This window comes from Pezoporus flaviventris, unplaced genomic scaffold (assembly GCF_033815535.1).
Source record: "Pezoporus flaviventris isolate CSIRO_AGI_PZ_B2104156 unplaced genomic scaffold, CSIRO_AGI_Pfla_v1 ptg000154l, whole genome shotgun sequence".
Taxonomy (NCBI): domain Eukaryota; kingdom Metazoa; phylum Chordata; class Aves; order Psittaciformes; family Psittacidae; genus Pezoporus; species Pezoporus flaviventris.
In genome coordinates, this window is record NW_026892702.1 from 2,142,132 (window position 1) to 2,158,708 (window position 16,577).

The window sequence follows — 16,577 nt, forward strand, 5'->3', positions numbered from 1 at the left end:
CTGTCCCCATCTGGTTCCAGGGACTGGGGCTAGGAATAAAAGTGCTACTCCTTAAAGAAAAGCTTTTGTGTGTGTGAGCTGGACCATTTATTGGCAAGGCCATCTTGTCCCCCCCAGAGGAGTTCACCAGCCAGGCCTCTGTTTGCAGAACACCTTACTGGCTTTGCAGGGGTATTTGGAGATGCACTTCTCCATCTTAGTGTTGTTTTAAGCAAAGTGCCAGAATTCCCTCCTCTTCCTGCAGACTTTAGACTCCAGTTCTGATTTTGCTGGTCAGTGACTAGAATGCATCTACAGATGTGACAGGACAAGGGGGAATGCTCTTAAACTAAAAGAAGACAGGTTTAGATTGCACATAAGGAAGACTTGTTTGATGATGAGGGTGCTGAGGCACGGGCACAGGGTGCCCAGAGAAGCTGTGGCTGCCCCATCCCTGGCAGTGTTCAAGGCCAGGTTGGACACAGGGGCTTGGAGCAAGCTGCTCTAGTGGAAGGTGTCCCTGCCCGTGGCAGGGGTTGGAGCTGGATGGGCTTTAAGGTCCCTTCCAACACAAACCAGGCTGGATTCTTTGTTTTGCCTGCACTTGGGCTGACAATGCTCTGCTTTGCAAAGGGCAATAGGATTAAATCTCCAGAGTGCTGACAATCCTCATGGCCCTGCTTTCCCATTTGCCCATGAAGACAGGCAGGCTTTCAAGTGCTGCGGTGGGAAGGATTTGCACAGCAGCTCATCTTGCTGCAGTCTTGCAAATGAAATGGTGCCCCAGGTGTCCTCCTGCCTCAAAGGAATGCTGTACATGGGTTGTGTGGAGGTGTTGGCTAATTGCTCATGCCCATGGGCTGCTCACGATAGTTTATACAATATCATAATATATCATCAGAACCAAAGGATGGCCAGCAGCCACTGAGGAGCTGCCAGATGCTGCTGTGGTCTGGCCAGTTCTGCTTTGCTCCCATAGAACCCACCCCCATGCCCTTTAATCCATTCAGGGGCTGCTTTGACAGCTGGGACATAGAGAGGGGAAACATGGGACTGAAGGGCATTGCAGCAGCTCATGGCTGGGAATAGTGGAGAGCATCTGTTCTGCTTGGATATCCAGGTTTACAGGGGTCTGTCAACAGCAGCCCAACCTTAGAATGGTTTGGGGGTGTGGGGAAGCTCTAAATCCATTAGATTTGCCTAGATATTAGTTGCCACTATTGGTTTGCCACTAGATGTGGTGGGAAGATGCCAAGGGTGTTTCTGCAGTGGATCAGACTGATGCAGCTTAATACAACCCTGGCGCCTGGCCGCACCCCTTGTGAAAGACACGGTAAGATTTGTTTCCTCGCTCTGTACCAGCTGTCCCGAAAGTACGAGCCTGCAGATCTCAAACCATGAACGGGAAAAGGCCACTTCTCCTTTATGAGACCGGTTTTGGTTCCATTTCCCCTTTCCATCGCTGTCTGCCAGGGATCAGCCAGAAGCTGCGGCTGCCCCGCAGGGAGGGATTCCCCTCGCCCCGCTCCAACCCCGACCGCGCTGCCCTAACGCTGCTGCCGCAGCAGCGTGCCCTGGGGCTCCCCGGTGCCGGCGGGGGTGCGGGCAGCCCGGGTACCCCGCGGCAGCGGCGGCGGAGCCTTTGTGTGGCGGAACCTTTGTGTGCTGGAGCGGGTTCCGCGGGGCGGGGCGCAGCGCCGGACCGCGCTCCGCTGGGGGACCCGCGGTGGGTCGGACCGCGGCGCTGTGGGAGCGGGCCCGGGGGGGGCCCGGCAGCCGCCATGTACGCGGGGCTGCAGGAGCTGGGGGTGGCCAACGGCGAGGACCTGAAGGAGACGCTCACCAACTGCACGGAGCCGCTGAAGGCCATCGAGCAGTTCCAGGTGCGGTGGGACAAGGTGCCCGAGCGGCGGGGCCGGCGCTGCGGGGTGGTGGGAGAGCGGGAGGGCCCGAGGAGGGCTCTGCTCTGTGGGGTTTGTCCTTTCGCATGGTGTTTGTGTTGGCAGACAGAGAATGGGGTGCTGCTGCCCTCGCTGCAGTCGGCGCTGCCCTTCCTGGACCTGCACGGCACCCCCCGGCTGGAGTTCCACCAGTCGGTTTTCGATGAGCTGAGGGAGAAGCTGCTGGAGAGGGTCTCTGCCATCGCCTTGGAAGGGAAGGTCGAGGAGAGGTTTGTTAAGGCGTGCTGGTTGCTCGGAGTGAGCTGGGAGGTCTGCGTGAACACGAGTTAGAGTGGATGAGTGACTTCTGCAAGGGCTGGGTTCTTCAGGGATCAAGTTCTGGTGGCTTTGGGATGAGCCACTTTGATGCTTAACTGTTATGTGGTACTTAGTCTCTTGCGCTTCTGTGTTTTCAGATATAAAAAGCTGGAAGATCTCCTAGAGAAGAGCTTTTCCCTGGTCAAGATGCCTTCCATCCAGCCTGTGGTCATGTGTGTCATGAAGCACTTGCCCAAGGTAAAGCCATCTCTGTTGTGCAGTTTCTCTTAGCTGTGCTGTTGGATGGGCTGTGTGCTCCATCTGCAGCCAAATGCAAGTTTGTCATTCAGTGTTAGGAGCTGGCTGAAGATTTACTACATTATCTGGTAATTCAAAAAGCATTTTACATTTTCATAGTTAGATGAGGCTATTTCCCAGCTTTATTCAATATAGGCAGCTTCCTAAACGTTGTCAAGTTCACTTACAGGTGAAGGTTTCCACAGCTGATGTAATGACAACTGGAAAATGAGATTTGAAGACCACAATTAGAGGTAGACAGGAGTGACATTCAGATCTGTGAATGAAATCTCAGAGTAGCCTTACTAAGAGCATCGTCTTGTATTTATGGTAATGGCTTCAAAACTGCTACTGGAACATCGTCCCAGATCTCAGCATCAGAGGTTTAAAGGAAGTCTTTTGTCCTCTGAAAGAAGTAAAGAAAAGCTTGAGGTGTCATTTTGTTGTTGAAAAAGTTAAGTGTCTGAGGACTGGCTTTTACAGGGGTAGGTGAGGCAAAAGATGAGTCTCATGCTGCCTGGTGTTAAATTGCATTCTTGTGCAGATTACCAGATTATGATTTAGATGTCCTCTGCAGTCAGTTCCTTACTCCTTGCACAGTCAGGTAGGTGAGCTGCTCTGCACTTGGTAACTGCTCTGTTGATTTCAGGTCCCCGAAAAGAAGCTGAAGTTGGTAATGGCTGATAAGGACTTGTATAAAGCATGTGCAGTGGAGGTGAAGCGCCAGATTTGGCAGGACAACCAGGCTCTGTTTGGTGATGAGGTTTCTCCACTGCTGAAGCAATACATCCTGGAGAAGGAGAACGTTCTCTTCAGCAGTGACATTTCTGTCTTGCACAATTTCTTCAGTCCATCTCCCAAAACAAGGCGTCAGGGAGAGGTAAGGACAAGGAAACCCCTGTCAACAGGCTTGTTAGTGGAATTCACTAGCTTTCAGTCCACCTCAGCAAATAACGGTGTCCATTTCACCCACTCAGCTTCGTTACTGAAGCTCTTTAACTAGAAAAAGTATTTGCCAGAAGTACCAAGCTGATTCTTCCTACATCTCTTGATGTAACTGTAGTTACTCAGTGCTGAGCAATAACTCATTAATGTTCTGAGCTGTTTATGTGCTTTAAAAAAAAAAGGCAAGGCCAAATTTCCTTTGTTGCTTAGTGTTGCTAAGCTGTTTTAAAGGCTGAGGTTCTCTATCAAATCAGTTTGAGTATATTAAATTGCTTTTCTTGAGGACATAGACCAGCAAAAACTTTAGTTACTCATTTATTTTGCACAAATGGAAAGGGACATGGCAAGTTGCAGCTAAGGCATTCAGAGAGGTTGCTGTTTGAATGGCATTACTGGAGGTGTCTGGGCTGATCCAACACTGAGCCACAGGAAGGGCAGGGGCTGCTCCTCTGTACATGTAGCTCTGGTGCTTGTCACCCTGATTCAGCTCAATAATTGCTATGGAAACTCTAGCAAATAAAACCAGTGAGTAATTTTCCAAGAGAGTGAGTTGGATCCACTCAGAGAAGCAATCAGCTGTTTCTGTGACTCATCAATAACAGGTACTGCTTCTTTCACATAGCTGAGCACCTTATTCTACAAATGCTTCAATTTCCTTTGGCAAGAGAACCTTTTCTGGGCATTTTCTATTTCATTATGGCTATGAAAGATTTGGTGAACATATCTTGAACAAATGCTCTTGGAAATCTTGGTATAAATAGTTCCTTTCCAGGAGTTCCTCTCAGTGCAGATGGTTCAGTCTCAATAAATCAGATAAAAGAAAGAATTCACATTGTGTGTGTGTGAAATAACAGCATCTCTTGGTAATGAGTGCACGTTTTTTCTGCTTTGTTTAGGTGGTTCAGAAGCTGACCCAGATGATTGGGAAGAACGTGAAGCTCTATGACATGGTGTTGCAGTTTCTGAGAACCCTGTTCCTCCGCACAAGGAATATTCATTACTGCACACTACGGGCAGAGCTCCTCATGTCACTGCACGACCTGGAAATCAGTGAAATCTGCACTGTTGACCCCTGTCATAAGGTATTAATCATGTGGGACACATGAGAGCATTACTGGAGAATTTTGTTTCCCCCATACCTGCTGCCCAGCAGGACTTCAGCCCAGAGAAGGTGACTCCTCTCTGTGAAGAGAGCTCAGACCTTGAATGCAAAAGTCATCTTAAATTCCTCGGAACTTAGGTGAAAATCTCATGTTGGTTAACCAGCAGCTTGCTTTCATTTCATAACCCATAAATCATTCAAGTTTATGGTACTTGTGCAGTGGTAAGAACAAAGCCTAATCTGACCTATGGAGATGCTGCAAAAAGTGATCAAAAACATTAGCCAGACCCAGGTTCTTAATCAGATCTTGCTTCCTTCCCTGCTGTGCTGGGTGTGATACACTCCATCTGTTGGTAAACTTGTGTGTAACAATAAATACTTTGGATCTTGAATTATAAGAAAATACTAAAATGTTAGGAGGTAACAGCTGTGTTAATGTCACACCAGCATCTTGTTACAGTCTTTGTCCATAGTTAACATCACTCTGATCTAGAACAAGGCCTTTTCTCTTGAGTAAAATTGCTGTTTTATGTGTATTCTGCTTATAGAGATTATATCCTAGAGTGACAATAAATGTTACTGCATGCTTTTAATGTCTTCTGATCAAGACTCCCAAAATCAGTATGCAGGCAGTGACTGGCTAGAAAAGGAAAGTTCTTATTCAAGCTACAGATCATTTTTATCAACCTCATTTTGCCACTGCAACATGCAGTTACTGCTGCAAGGCAGGGAGCCTGCTGAAAGCATTGCAGCAAATTCAACAAGTTGTTCTTGCTGAATTGTTGTGGGAAAATACTGTAATATATCTATTGTTTTCTGTTTTACTGTAAAATACATATTGTTTTCTGAAAGGGGAGAAAAAGCCCTTGATTTTGAGTCAAATAGGATGTTTGACTGTCTTTTTCCATTTTGATAGTACAGCTATAAAGCAGAAGCACCTCCACTGTTAGTATCCCCTACTTAGAAGGTGGGAGTGGTATTGCAGTAGCTAAAATATCCTTGCTGTTTTTGCTAAGTGCTGCTGCTTCTTTCTTGGTCTCCTGCTTGTGTAAATCCACATTGACCCATTGGCCTGGGCAGTGGTGTATTTTATACATGCCTGCTCCTTGATTGCCAAGGAATGCCTTTCTTGACATTGCTTTGTCCTCTTTTTGGGGTTTGTATTTCTGACCTCCAGTATTTGTGACCAGCTTGGTACTATACCTAACTGTATTATTAAAGTGTATTAATGCCACATATTTGGAGGTCATAGAATCCCAGACTGGTTTGTGTTGGAAGGGACCTTAAAGCCCATCCAGCTCCAACCCCTGCCACGGGCAGGGACACCTTCCACTAGAGCAGCTTGCTCCAAGCCCCTGTGTCCAACCTGGCCTTGAACACTGCCAGGGATGGGGCAGCCACAGCTTCTCTGGGCACCCTGTGCCAGCGCCTCAGCACCCTCACAGGGAAGAGCTTCTGCCTAAGAGCTCATCTCAGTCTCCCCTCTGGCAGGTTAAAGCCATTCCCCTTGGCCTGTCCCTGCAGGCTCTTGTCCAAAGCCCCTTTCCAGGTTTCCTGGAACCTCTTTAGGCACTGGAGCTGCTCTAAGGTCTCCCCTTAAGGAGCCTTCACTTCCAGGCTGAACCAGCCCCGCTCTCTCATCCTGGCTCCGGAGCAGAGCTGCTCCGGCCCTCACAGCATCTCCATGGCCTCCTCCCTCCACATCCCTCCTGTGTTGGTGGTCCCAGTCATTCTGAGCCAGATTTGTCTGACATGGTGTATCTTACTGCTGGTTTCATGAGAGGCTGTGCTTCATAAAGCTTTCTCTGTTTCTCTGACAGTTCACCTGGTGCCTTGATGCTTGCATTCGGGAGAAGTTTGTAGACAACAAGAGAGCTCGGGAATTGCAGGGATTTCTGGATGGGGTGAAGAAAGGACAAGAACAAGTGTTGGGGTACGGTGCTTGGGCTGTTTATTGAGAAACTGAATAAGTAGCCTGTCAGTCACAGCATCTGGCAGGTATTGCAGTTGTTAATTCTTCCCCAGACCTCACTGACAGCCAGTTGCTCTTCTGTGCAGTCACATCCAGTACATCCACAAGCATTAATGCACTAGGGCATAGCCCTAGGGCATTGTGGCAACACAGCTTGTATTAAATTACCACTCTTTGAGTCTCCCCTGTGGCCTGTGGTAACTGACTGTGGGAGATCTGTGTGATTTCAGTGCAGAAGACTTGTAGTAATTGTTTTCAGATAACATTCAATTTGAAGAAATAACATTAATGGTGTTTTTACAAGGCAGGAGAAGGTTCATTGGTGGATAGCTGTAGGTAACAAAAGAGAGAACCTCAGGTTTTACGTTATCATAGTAAGGGTATTGTTACAGTACTTGCCCTTTGTCTACCTACATGCACACGCACACACGTACACTACTTTGATGTGATATCTGATAGTTGACAGGATGGCAACAAAGAGTGGGCTCAGATATCTTCATTTAGTGAAACACATGTTCAGGAAGCTGGTATCTACAGCTGGGTCTGGAACTGTATGGTTGGGGTCTTTGTTTTGTATGACACATAGTTGATTTTTACTTCTCAGGGACTTATCAATGATCCTGTGTGATCCCTTTGCCGTTAACACCTTAGCCTTGAGTACCATAAGGCACGTGCAAGACCTGGTTGGGCAGGACACCTTACCCAGGGTGAGTGTTGCAGCTTGTGTTCCTAATCTGAACTGTAGTTTTAACTGAACAGCATCCGTAAACACAGGACTGGTGCTGTAGAAGTACATTTAAGTTCTCAAATGCACGTGTAAACTGAGATAGGGGAAACAAGATGCTCCCTCTCCATCTGCAGCATGTATCACAGAGCTCTGCAGGAGCGCTGTTTGGAGACAGGCGTTTTGGAGCTCTCTGAAATGACTGTGAATTCTTTGCAGAGCTCATTCTATCCTAGCAGCTATGCACACATAGAATAGGTGCCTTCCTGCTTTGTCCTTCCATCAGTTTGCCTAATAGCAGCAGCCTTTTGTCCCCACCATGGTAAATACAGAGAATTAGTTTACACTGTTCTGGTCTGTTGGCTGTGGTATAATGCACTTCCTGCAAGCAGTCACTGCAGGAGGTGCTTAAATTAAGCTAATAGCGAAAGGAATGTAACCTTACAGGTGTCTGAACAGTGTAAGGCATTTGGTGGGTTTATCCCTGAGTTAAATTTGATTGTTGGATTGAATAACTTCCAGTGTAAGATTGAAAATTGTCTTGATTTCAGGGCACAATATAACCAAAACCCCATTGTCCTCCTTATACTTTCTCCTCCTTACTTCTGCTGAGATGACATGATTTGTCTTGTCATCCGTTATATTTCAGTGTACTGATTTGGCTTTACACCTTTAAAAATAAGGTCAGATTGGCTGCATACTTCTTGGTGCATTCTCAAATGTTACTAAAACCCACAAACCATCAGGTGTGTCTGTTATTTGAGTCCCATTTGAGGAATCAGTTGTCAATAAATGGGAGAACTGAATGCCCTTAGCAGTCTTGGAGAGCTTTGAATGTAAAGCACCACTTCCAAGTCAATATCTGTATGTGCAAGTTGTGGAAGATCAAAACAGCTGTTTTTATGCTCCCCTTAAAAATCCAAGGAAAGCCCAGATATGCTGCTGCTCCTCAGGATGCTGTCTTTGGGCCAGGGGGCCTGGGACATGATTGACAGTCAAGTCTTCAAGGAACCAAAAATGGTGAGTCATTTTGATGTGTAGAATTTAACACATTTAATGAAACAAATTTAGAGTTGATCATTGTTTTATTGCATCCCTGATTTAACATACCTCTCATCACAGCTTCCTTAGACAAAGCATGTAAGTGGTCACAGCAGCAGCTTAAGCAGGCACACTGTAAGCTTACTTACCCGCTTAATTTAGCTTAATTTACTTGCTTTTTTCTTTACATGAATGCCTGGCCCTGCTGTTTTAAATCAGACTGTACCTATGTTAGGTTCTGCACTGGGTGCTCATTGATCCGGGCAACACAACTGTGTACAGAACGTTATTCCTGGATGCATCACTACACAACTGATGCATTTGTAAAACACATCTTGGATAAGCAAAGAGGGATTTCAGAGGCTGGTCTGAAACTGGAAGCAGTGTAACAGCTTTTCATTGAGATGAAGAAGTTGTTCCCTTCCAGCTATCTTATAGCAGTGTTTTGTACTGCCACATTTAGCTACAGTCTTTCCTGCTTTGGAAATACTTTTCCAAAGGGCAGCTCTGATGTAGTTTGGGAGCTGGTATGTTCAGCTGGTGACAGGAAACTGCACACCAGGGCTGTTTCTCAAGAGAAACTTGCTGTTTCTGTTCTGTACTATAAAGCAGCAAATATCTACCTTGGGGGGCATTTGAAGGCTCCAAAATATATATTACAGGTTGACTGCATGTTTAAATTTACCACAGGGTGTGCATTCATCCTGAGATTGTAACACTGAGTGTGACTGATTTGACTTGCAGAGGGGCTCTCATGAATCTCTTAGAAAGGAACTGTGAAGCTTTTCCTGAAGGGAATCTCTAAATCTGTATTTAAAATCTGTTTTATCTGTTATTGTCACAAGCTGTAACTTCCCATTCTGTGAATATCATACAACACAGGCTGATCCGCCTTGTGTGAGGAGCTGCTCTTTATTGTTGCTCTTCTAGCTGTGCACTGATCCCTGTCAGCTTAGGGAATGGACAAAATGATTTGTTATTGTTGATAAAAGCAGTTGGTATCATCCTTAACATGCAGTGCTTGCAGCAGCATTGGGAAAGGTCTCACAGAAGAAATGCTAAGTAATTGTCAAGAGAAAGGAGTTGAGCAGGAGTGTTTCTACAGATGAGGTGAAGTAGTTTTCCAAATTACCAGTGGAACATGTGGAAATGAATTGCTTAAGAATTTTGACTAGAACTGGAAAGTGGAAGCTTGTTTTCCCAAGTGTAGGATGGGGCTCATGCGAGTGCCTCACTGTCTGTTACAGCACTCTGGGACCATTAGGTGGCATGAGGTGACTGATGAAATCATTGTTTGTTCTTTTCCCTCTCTTCTTCCATCCCTCCAAGGAAGTTGAGTTGATCACCAGGTTCTTGCCTATGCTGATGTCCTTTGTGGTGGACGACCAGATGTTCAACGTAGATCAGAAACTGCCCTCAGAGGAGAAAGGACCAACTCCCTACCCCAGCACCATCCCTGAAGCTTTCACCAAGTATGTAACCTGCCTTACTGATTTTGTGTTGTTACATAGAGTGTTGCTACCAAAGCAGAGCAGCAAGGAGCCAGCCAACAGACAGGGGAAGATACTCTTTGTGGTAAAATGAAGACTTCCTTGGGGTAAGATTTAGTGCCAGTTAATCAGACCTGAACTTCTCCTTTAGCAGAACAGGTTTCCATTATGTTCCTCAAGTAAAATCTACATAAAGTAATATTTCTTGTAGTAACCATTCTTTTGGCAGGTTGAATATGGAAGTATTTGGTGTTGCTGCTTCCAAATACACTACTTGTGTAGCTTCCCAAGCAGTGAACAAGGAGTGGGTGATACTTGGGTGCAGCTGGATGAGTGCCTGTGCTTGGTTCTGAAGAGGGCTGTTGTAAATTGTGAAGTTGGCATTTTTGTCACACACTCATGCTCTGTTGATAAGCTGACACTCCAGGGGCCTCAAAAAGATAAAGAAAACCTTTTTGTGCTCTCTGGTATTCAGATCTTGCACTAATTTCCAGCACAGCTCTTACCAGCATGCCAGAATCTGGAGTTGTATCCTCAGGGTTGTATTCTCTGCTATGACAGTGCTGGTATTTGACCTGATTTTGTTATAACAAAACAATATTGGGTTTTATGTAATTTTTGAGCATTTGGGCTGCTTCTGAAACCCATTTTGAAGAGCACTTTGATCATAAATAATATTCTAAATGCTGGTAATCAAATCCAACTGTTTGATTGCAAGACTGTGCTGTGTTTGTTGAATGGTAGATTTTTCTGGACCATGGTAGTGAACACAGTGATCATCATGTGCTCAGTCACTGAGTAGCTGCTCTTCAGTGGGTCCGAGGTTGGCCACTGCTGTAAGTGCTTGGTGTGGTATTTTAAGCCCTCTTAATACAGAATTTATTTTAGCTTTATTCATTAAGAAACTTTCCTTCTACCATAACAGATTCTTGCAGGAGAACAGAATAGCTTGTGAGATTGGGCTGTATTACGTCCTTCACATCACTAAACAGAGGAACAAGAATGCTTTCCTTAGGCTCCTGCCTGCACTAGGTAAGTTTTTGTCTCATTTTCTGTAGCTGTTTGCCAGGACACCCAGGAGGCAAGCAAACCTGGAGTGAAAGTGATTTCAGCATCAAGGACATGATGTCCTGCCTTTGGCTCTTCTAGTGACTTAGTTGTAAGGCCCTGTAGAGGTGGTTGGTCTTTTTTTGTCTGCAATTAGGATACTTCTCTGCTGATCTCCAAACTTAGAGGCAGTGGCTGATGGTCAGTAGTTCCTTAGATCAAAAGCTGTATTAACAATGAAATGAGTTAACAACTGCCTGGAATAAATCTGAATGATAAAAGAGCAGGAGAGTGGTTGGTCTTTTTTTGTCTGCAATTAGGATACTTCTCTGCTGATCTGAGAACTTAGGGGCAGTGCCTGATGGTCTGTAGTTCCTTAGATCATTTGTCAGCTCATTTACATGCGTGGTTTGCATCTGCTCCCTGTGGGGTCTGAGGAGTGTAGGAGAGGGATGTGGCCATGAGCAGAGGATGCTGGAGCAGGGGACTTTGTAATATTGGCAGGAGCAAGACTTCAGCCTTGCTGAAGACATGGCTTTCTGTGTATTCTCACCTCTCTGTTCCTAATCTTTTATGTCTGAAAGGTCAAAGCCACCTGCCTAGGCTACATGTTTGAAAAGGGAATCTCACTGCAAAGTTTTCAGCAGGAACATCTGCTCTGTAACCAGGTTTTGGTACCTGTGTCTCAGTCTGTTTCCTTTTCATGTTATACAGTTGAAACATTCAGTGACTTGGCCTTTGGTGATATCTTTCTGCATCTGCTTACTGGAAACCTCACGCTGCTGGGTGAGGAATTTGCACTTGAGGAGTTCTGCACCAGTCTCTTTGACAACTTCTTTCTCACTGCCTGCTCAAAGTAAGTTGGATTTTCCTCGGGGGAAAGTGAGGGAAATGAGTTTGCAGGATACGTGAGAGAGGTTGTACTGCTTTGAACTTTAGTTCTGGTTCAGCAAACTCTTCACGTACAGTGGGAATGTTGCCCTAATGCTGTTCTTCTTTAAGGAAACGCTTATATTTTGTGCCCGAGTTTTTATCAGCAAAACTGGGAAGTGGCACAGGTTGCCCAGAGAAGCTGTGGATGCCCCACAGATTAATTCAGATTTATGAATTATTACCTAAACTGTAACTCATTATTCCTAAATTGCAGTTGCAAAAGACAGTATCCATCCTGTTTCTCAGTAGCTCTGAAGATGAAGAGCCAGCTTAGCTCTTTGCATACAGATAATCTGTTTGTTAATTCAGTGGTTCAGGTGGAGACCTGCAGCCCAGCTCCAACCCCCAGGAGGCTTTCCCAAAGTGACCAGGGCTGCTGTTCAGGCACAGCAGCACATGCTGCCGCCACCCCTTCCACACAAACTGAGACACAAACATCCTCCTGCATGTACAATGTGGCCTGTCCAGCAGAGACCAGCTGCTGCCACGTGCTGTGCTCAGTATTTCTCCCTCCTTCCTCATGGGTGCTCCAGTTCACTCCTGTTGAAGAATTACCTGAATTCCTTGAAAGTCTAAGGCAGAGTTAGTACTCTGTAGCACACAGGCTACAGTTCTCAGGTGTCTGGAAAAATTACAACAGTCTGTGGGGGTGTGAATTATTCTGGTGCTGTTGCTGTAGCTCTGTTGTTCTCAAGATGGTGTTTGTTGATATCAGCTCCTCTGCTTTAAATTGCTTTTTGCAGAAAGGAGAATGTACACAGACATGTGCTAAGGCTGCTGCTTCATCTGCATCACAAAGTGGCACCTGCCAAGTTAGAGTCTCTCCAGAAGGCTTTGGAACCCACCAAGCAGGTAAGAAAGGAAGCAGGAGAAAGGGAAAATTAATAGCAAATGAAAGCAGCTTCCTTTCCGGACATTGCTTAATGGAACATGTGCTCTGCTTTCCAACTGTACCACGATTTGTGTTAATTAGCTTGGAACTTCCTCTTTCTCTGTTGCTTTGTGTTAAAACACACAGGGTAATTGCATGCTTAGTGTTGTAGTTCATAGTGACTAGAATCATAGACTGGTTTAGGTTGGAAAGGGCCTTAAGATCATCAAGATCCAACCCCCTGCCATGGGCACAGATGCCTCACATTAGGCGATGTCACCCAAGGCTCTGTCCAACCTGGCCTTGAACACTGCCAGGGATGGGGCAGCCACAGCTTCTCTGGGCACCCTGTGCCAGCGCCTCAGCACCCTCCCAGGGAAGAGCTTCTGCCTTAGATCTAACCTGAACTTCCCCTGTTTCAGTTTGAACCCATCACCCCTTGTCCCATCACTATACTTTCTGATGAAGAATGAAGTGTAACTCTTCTATTTGTTCCTCCTAATTCTCATTCTACAGAGTGGGGAAGCTGTGAAGGAGCTTTACAACCAGCTCACTGAGAAACTGGAGCTTCGGAAGCCAAGTCCAGCTGAAGTGACTGAGACCCCCTCTATGGAGCTGCCCCTGCCCACTGTGCCCACACCAGCCTCACGCTGAGCTCTCCCTGAGTGACACAGGAGAGGAACTAACCTCGTGCTCTGCAGCGTGAAGGCACTGTGCTGCCTTTCAAGTGTCTCTGCCTACGGGGTGGAAACCAAACCAAAAGCCATTGAAGCTCTTTCAGGAAACACTGCAGTTTACACCACCCCACTGGCTCTTGCTGGTTAGAAAACTCTGTATGCAGTGCATTGCAAAGGTTTACTTTTCTTAAAGATAGTTGAGTGTCGTCTTTTAGATTCACTTTAAAATCTGACTTTGGGGTTCAGTTTTGTTTTTTTTACTTCCCAAAAAAAGGCGTATTTTTAAGCTTGGCATCTTGTATTTTTAAACTCTCCTTTAAGAGCTGATCAATGAGTGTTTAGCTCTGTTATAGTTGAGCAGGTAGTGTGAACTCCGACAGGTTAACCATAACTTTCTTCATAGAATCCCAGCCTGGGTTGGGTTGGAAGGGACCCAAAAGCTCCTCCAGCTCCAACCCCTGCCACAGGCAGGGACACCTTCCACTAGAGCAGCTTGCTCCAAGCCCCTGTGTCCAACGTGGCCTTGAACACTGCCAGGGATGGGGCAGCCACAGCTTCTCTGGGCACCCTGTGCCAGCGCCTCAGCACCCTCCCAGGGAAGAGCTTCTGCCTAAGAGCTCATCTCAGTCTCCCCTCTGGCAGGTTAAAGCCATTCCCCTTGGCCTGTCCCTACATCCCTTGTCCCAAGCCCCTCTCCAGCTTTCCTGCAGCCCCTTTAGGCACTGGAGCTGCTCTCAGGTCTCCCCTTCAGGAGCCTTGTCTTCTCCAGGCTGACCCAGCCCAGCTCTCTCAGCCTGGCTCCAGAGCAGAGCTGCTCCAGCCCTCGCAGCATCTCCATGGCCTCCTCTGGCTCTCTGGCTCTTTGGATAAGATGTTCACAGAAAGAAATGTCAGAGGAGAAAAGCTCCACTGATACCATTCCCTGTTTGAGGTTTTAGCTCTTCTGATGCATGGTAGGACATGCTGCATTAGTCAGAGATGCCCACCACTGTCACCAGACCAAGCAGCAGTCAAAAGCCATCTTCTCAGCTAGGCTCTTGCAAAGGAGGCCAGAGACTGAATCATTCTCTCCCCTTTTCTCCAAAGGAGTAGCTTGAAATGAGTCCTGGAGCCAGTGGGGGAAGAGAAAACCAAGACACTAGCACGTTCCCCAGTGACAAAAGTTTGAGTGTAGGTGGGGTAAAATTCTGTCATTGAAAACATAGCCTGTTCTTCATGGCTGTTTTTTGTGTTGCTATCTGTACTGCTACAGTTAATTCCTGTTCTACTGTTACCACAACCCCAGGTAGAGTGTGCAGGAAGCTGGACATGGGAGAAGAATGGGTAGGGCTAGTTTACAATGCACTTTACATGGATTTCAGCAGGTACCATGTGCCTGAAGAGTGTCTTGCCAGTCCCCCGTAAGCAGGAAGCTGTCTGCATGGCATACTCTGAATGGCAGAGTAATTCAGGTAGGAAGGCACCTCTGAGGATGTGTGGTCGTGACTCGGAGCAGGACCAGCCTTGGTGAGGTTGCCCAAGAGCAGGACTTTGTATTTACCTTTACCTTTGAGTTTCGTGAGGTTTCTGGTGGGTCACTTGTCCAGCCTGTTGAGGAAGGGGGTCCCTTTGAACAGCCCTGCCCCATGTGTCAGCCATGCCCGCAACCTGGTGTCCTTTGCTGAGGCTGTGTTCTGTCTTCAGGCTCTAAATAGAGGCAATGAAGGATATTAGCCCCATTGATGCCCCCTGAGGAATGCTGTGAGTAGTGGGCTGCCAATGGGGCTTCGTGCTATAGCTCACAGCCCTCTGAGGATATCCTGCCTGGTTCCATGCAGCCATCTGAACTGTCTCAAGGTGATGTGCCTGTGTGAATTCCTCAGACAGCTGTGTCAAAAGCCCTTTTAAAGTCAAGGTAAGCTACACACTGTGCTCCCCCATCCAGCAAGCCAGGCATCTCTTCAGAGCAGGTTATTGGGTTTGTCAGGCACAGTTAACCCTTGGAATTTCTCCTCTGTTCTGGCCATGCCCTGTCACTTCCTTCTCCATCATGTTTCTGGATATGATTTTTGCCCCTCATCACTCCATGTTTCCTGGGACTTGAGCACTCCCAGTGCCAAATCCTGCTTGTGAGGCTTCATTTCCTGAAATCAAAAACCAGGTGCTGGTTAAGTAGAGATGGACATCCCTCCCCAGAGCTGCTGTCTCCCTCTTGGGGTGGTTTTCTTCCTTCTGAGCTCTCAGATGCTGTGTCAGGAAAGTGAGTGTCACTTCTCTTCATCACCTTGGGGCTTTATTTCCCTTTTCATGCAGGGACCTGTCTGTATCTTGTGGCAATGGGAAGCTGGGTTAGGTTTGTGGATGCACTCATACTGGTGCCTCTGATCCCCACCACCTCTGTGCACCTCCACTCCAACTCCTGGGGTCGGTGTTGCCTTTGGCAGCTCACAGCAGTGCAGGCATCAGACTTGTTGGAAGCAGGATCTGGGTATAACAATCATGTTTTTCTTGCAAAGTTTTGTTTTAAACCATTGAAACTGTCATGGTAACTGACACACAATAACATCCCACGCTGCTGGCAAAGCTTTCACAGTGAACTTGCTCAGGCTCCACGCTCTGCTCAGACTCAAAAGTGTATTGTAGGTTTGTGGCGGGGTTCTCTTGGTTACTAAAGGTTTCCCTTACCCACATGCTGACCACTCCTGCAGCACAAACTCCTTTTAATCCAGGCTGTGTGGTTTACTGCTTGGTGGAAAGGGCTCTTGTGCTTCAGCCTGTACACAGAGATACATGCCGGGGGTTTTCCCAGGTTGTTTAAATCCATAAGGGAATGGAGTCGCAGAGCACAAACTGCCCATTACCTGTGCTGGTGGCTGTTTGGGCTGGGGGGGGGAAGGGGGGGGGGAACATGGGCAGCTGAGAATGGGAGCAATATAAGGGATACTTTCCAGAAAATATCCTTTTAGCAGTGAACATCAGGGTCTGCTTCCGTCCTTTGCGGTGCCAATGATTTCATCCCAGTGTCAGAAACCACACACCCACCTGTGGGATGTGTGAACCTCCACAGAGCAGGAGCTGGAGCTGTGTGTGGGATCAGAGAATAGTTTGTGCTGGCAGGGACCTTAAAGCTCCTCCAGCTCCAACCCCTGCCACGGGCAGGGACACCTTCCACTAGAGCAGCTTGCTCCAAGCCCCTGTGTCCAACCTGGCCTTGAACACTGCCAGGGATGGGGCAGCCACAGCTTCTCTGGGCACCCTGTGCCAGCGCCTCAGCACCCTCACAGGGAAGAGCTTCTGCCTAAGAGCTCATCTCAGTCTCCCC

At 47.1% G+C, this 16,577-nt stretch overlaps 1 protein-coding gene across 1 annotated transcript; it reads left to right on the plus strand.

The window, feature by feature from the left end:
- The first annotated feature begins 1,698 nt into the window (after positions 1 to 1,698).
- On the plus strand, positions 1,699 to 13,509 carry NELFB (negative elongation factor complex member B). Its single transcript, XM_061479586.1, has 13 exons — positions 1,699 to 1,862; positions 1,986 to 2,149; positions 2,336 to 2,435; positions 3,124 to 3,354; positions 4,316 to 4,501; positions 6,342 to 6,454; positions 7,098 to 7,200; positions 8,142 to 8,237; positions 9,588 to 9,730; positions 10,674 to 10,780; positions 11,510 to 11,651; positions 12,472 to 12,580; positions 13,116 to 13,509. Exons 1-13 carry the CDS (start codon positions 1,761 to 1,763, stop codon positions 13,251 to 13,253), a joined length of 1,734 nt encoding a protein of 577 aa, XP_061335570.1. The 5' UTR covers positions 1,699 to 1,760; the 3' UTR covers positions 13,254 to 13,509.
- Positions 13,510 to 16,577: the final 3,068 nt, after the last annotated feature.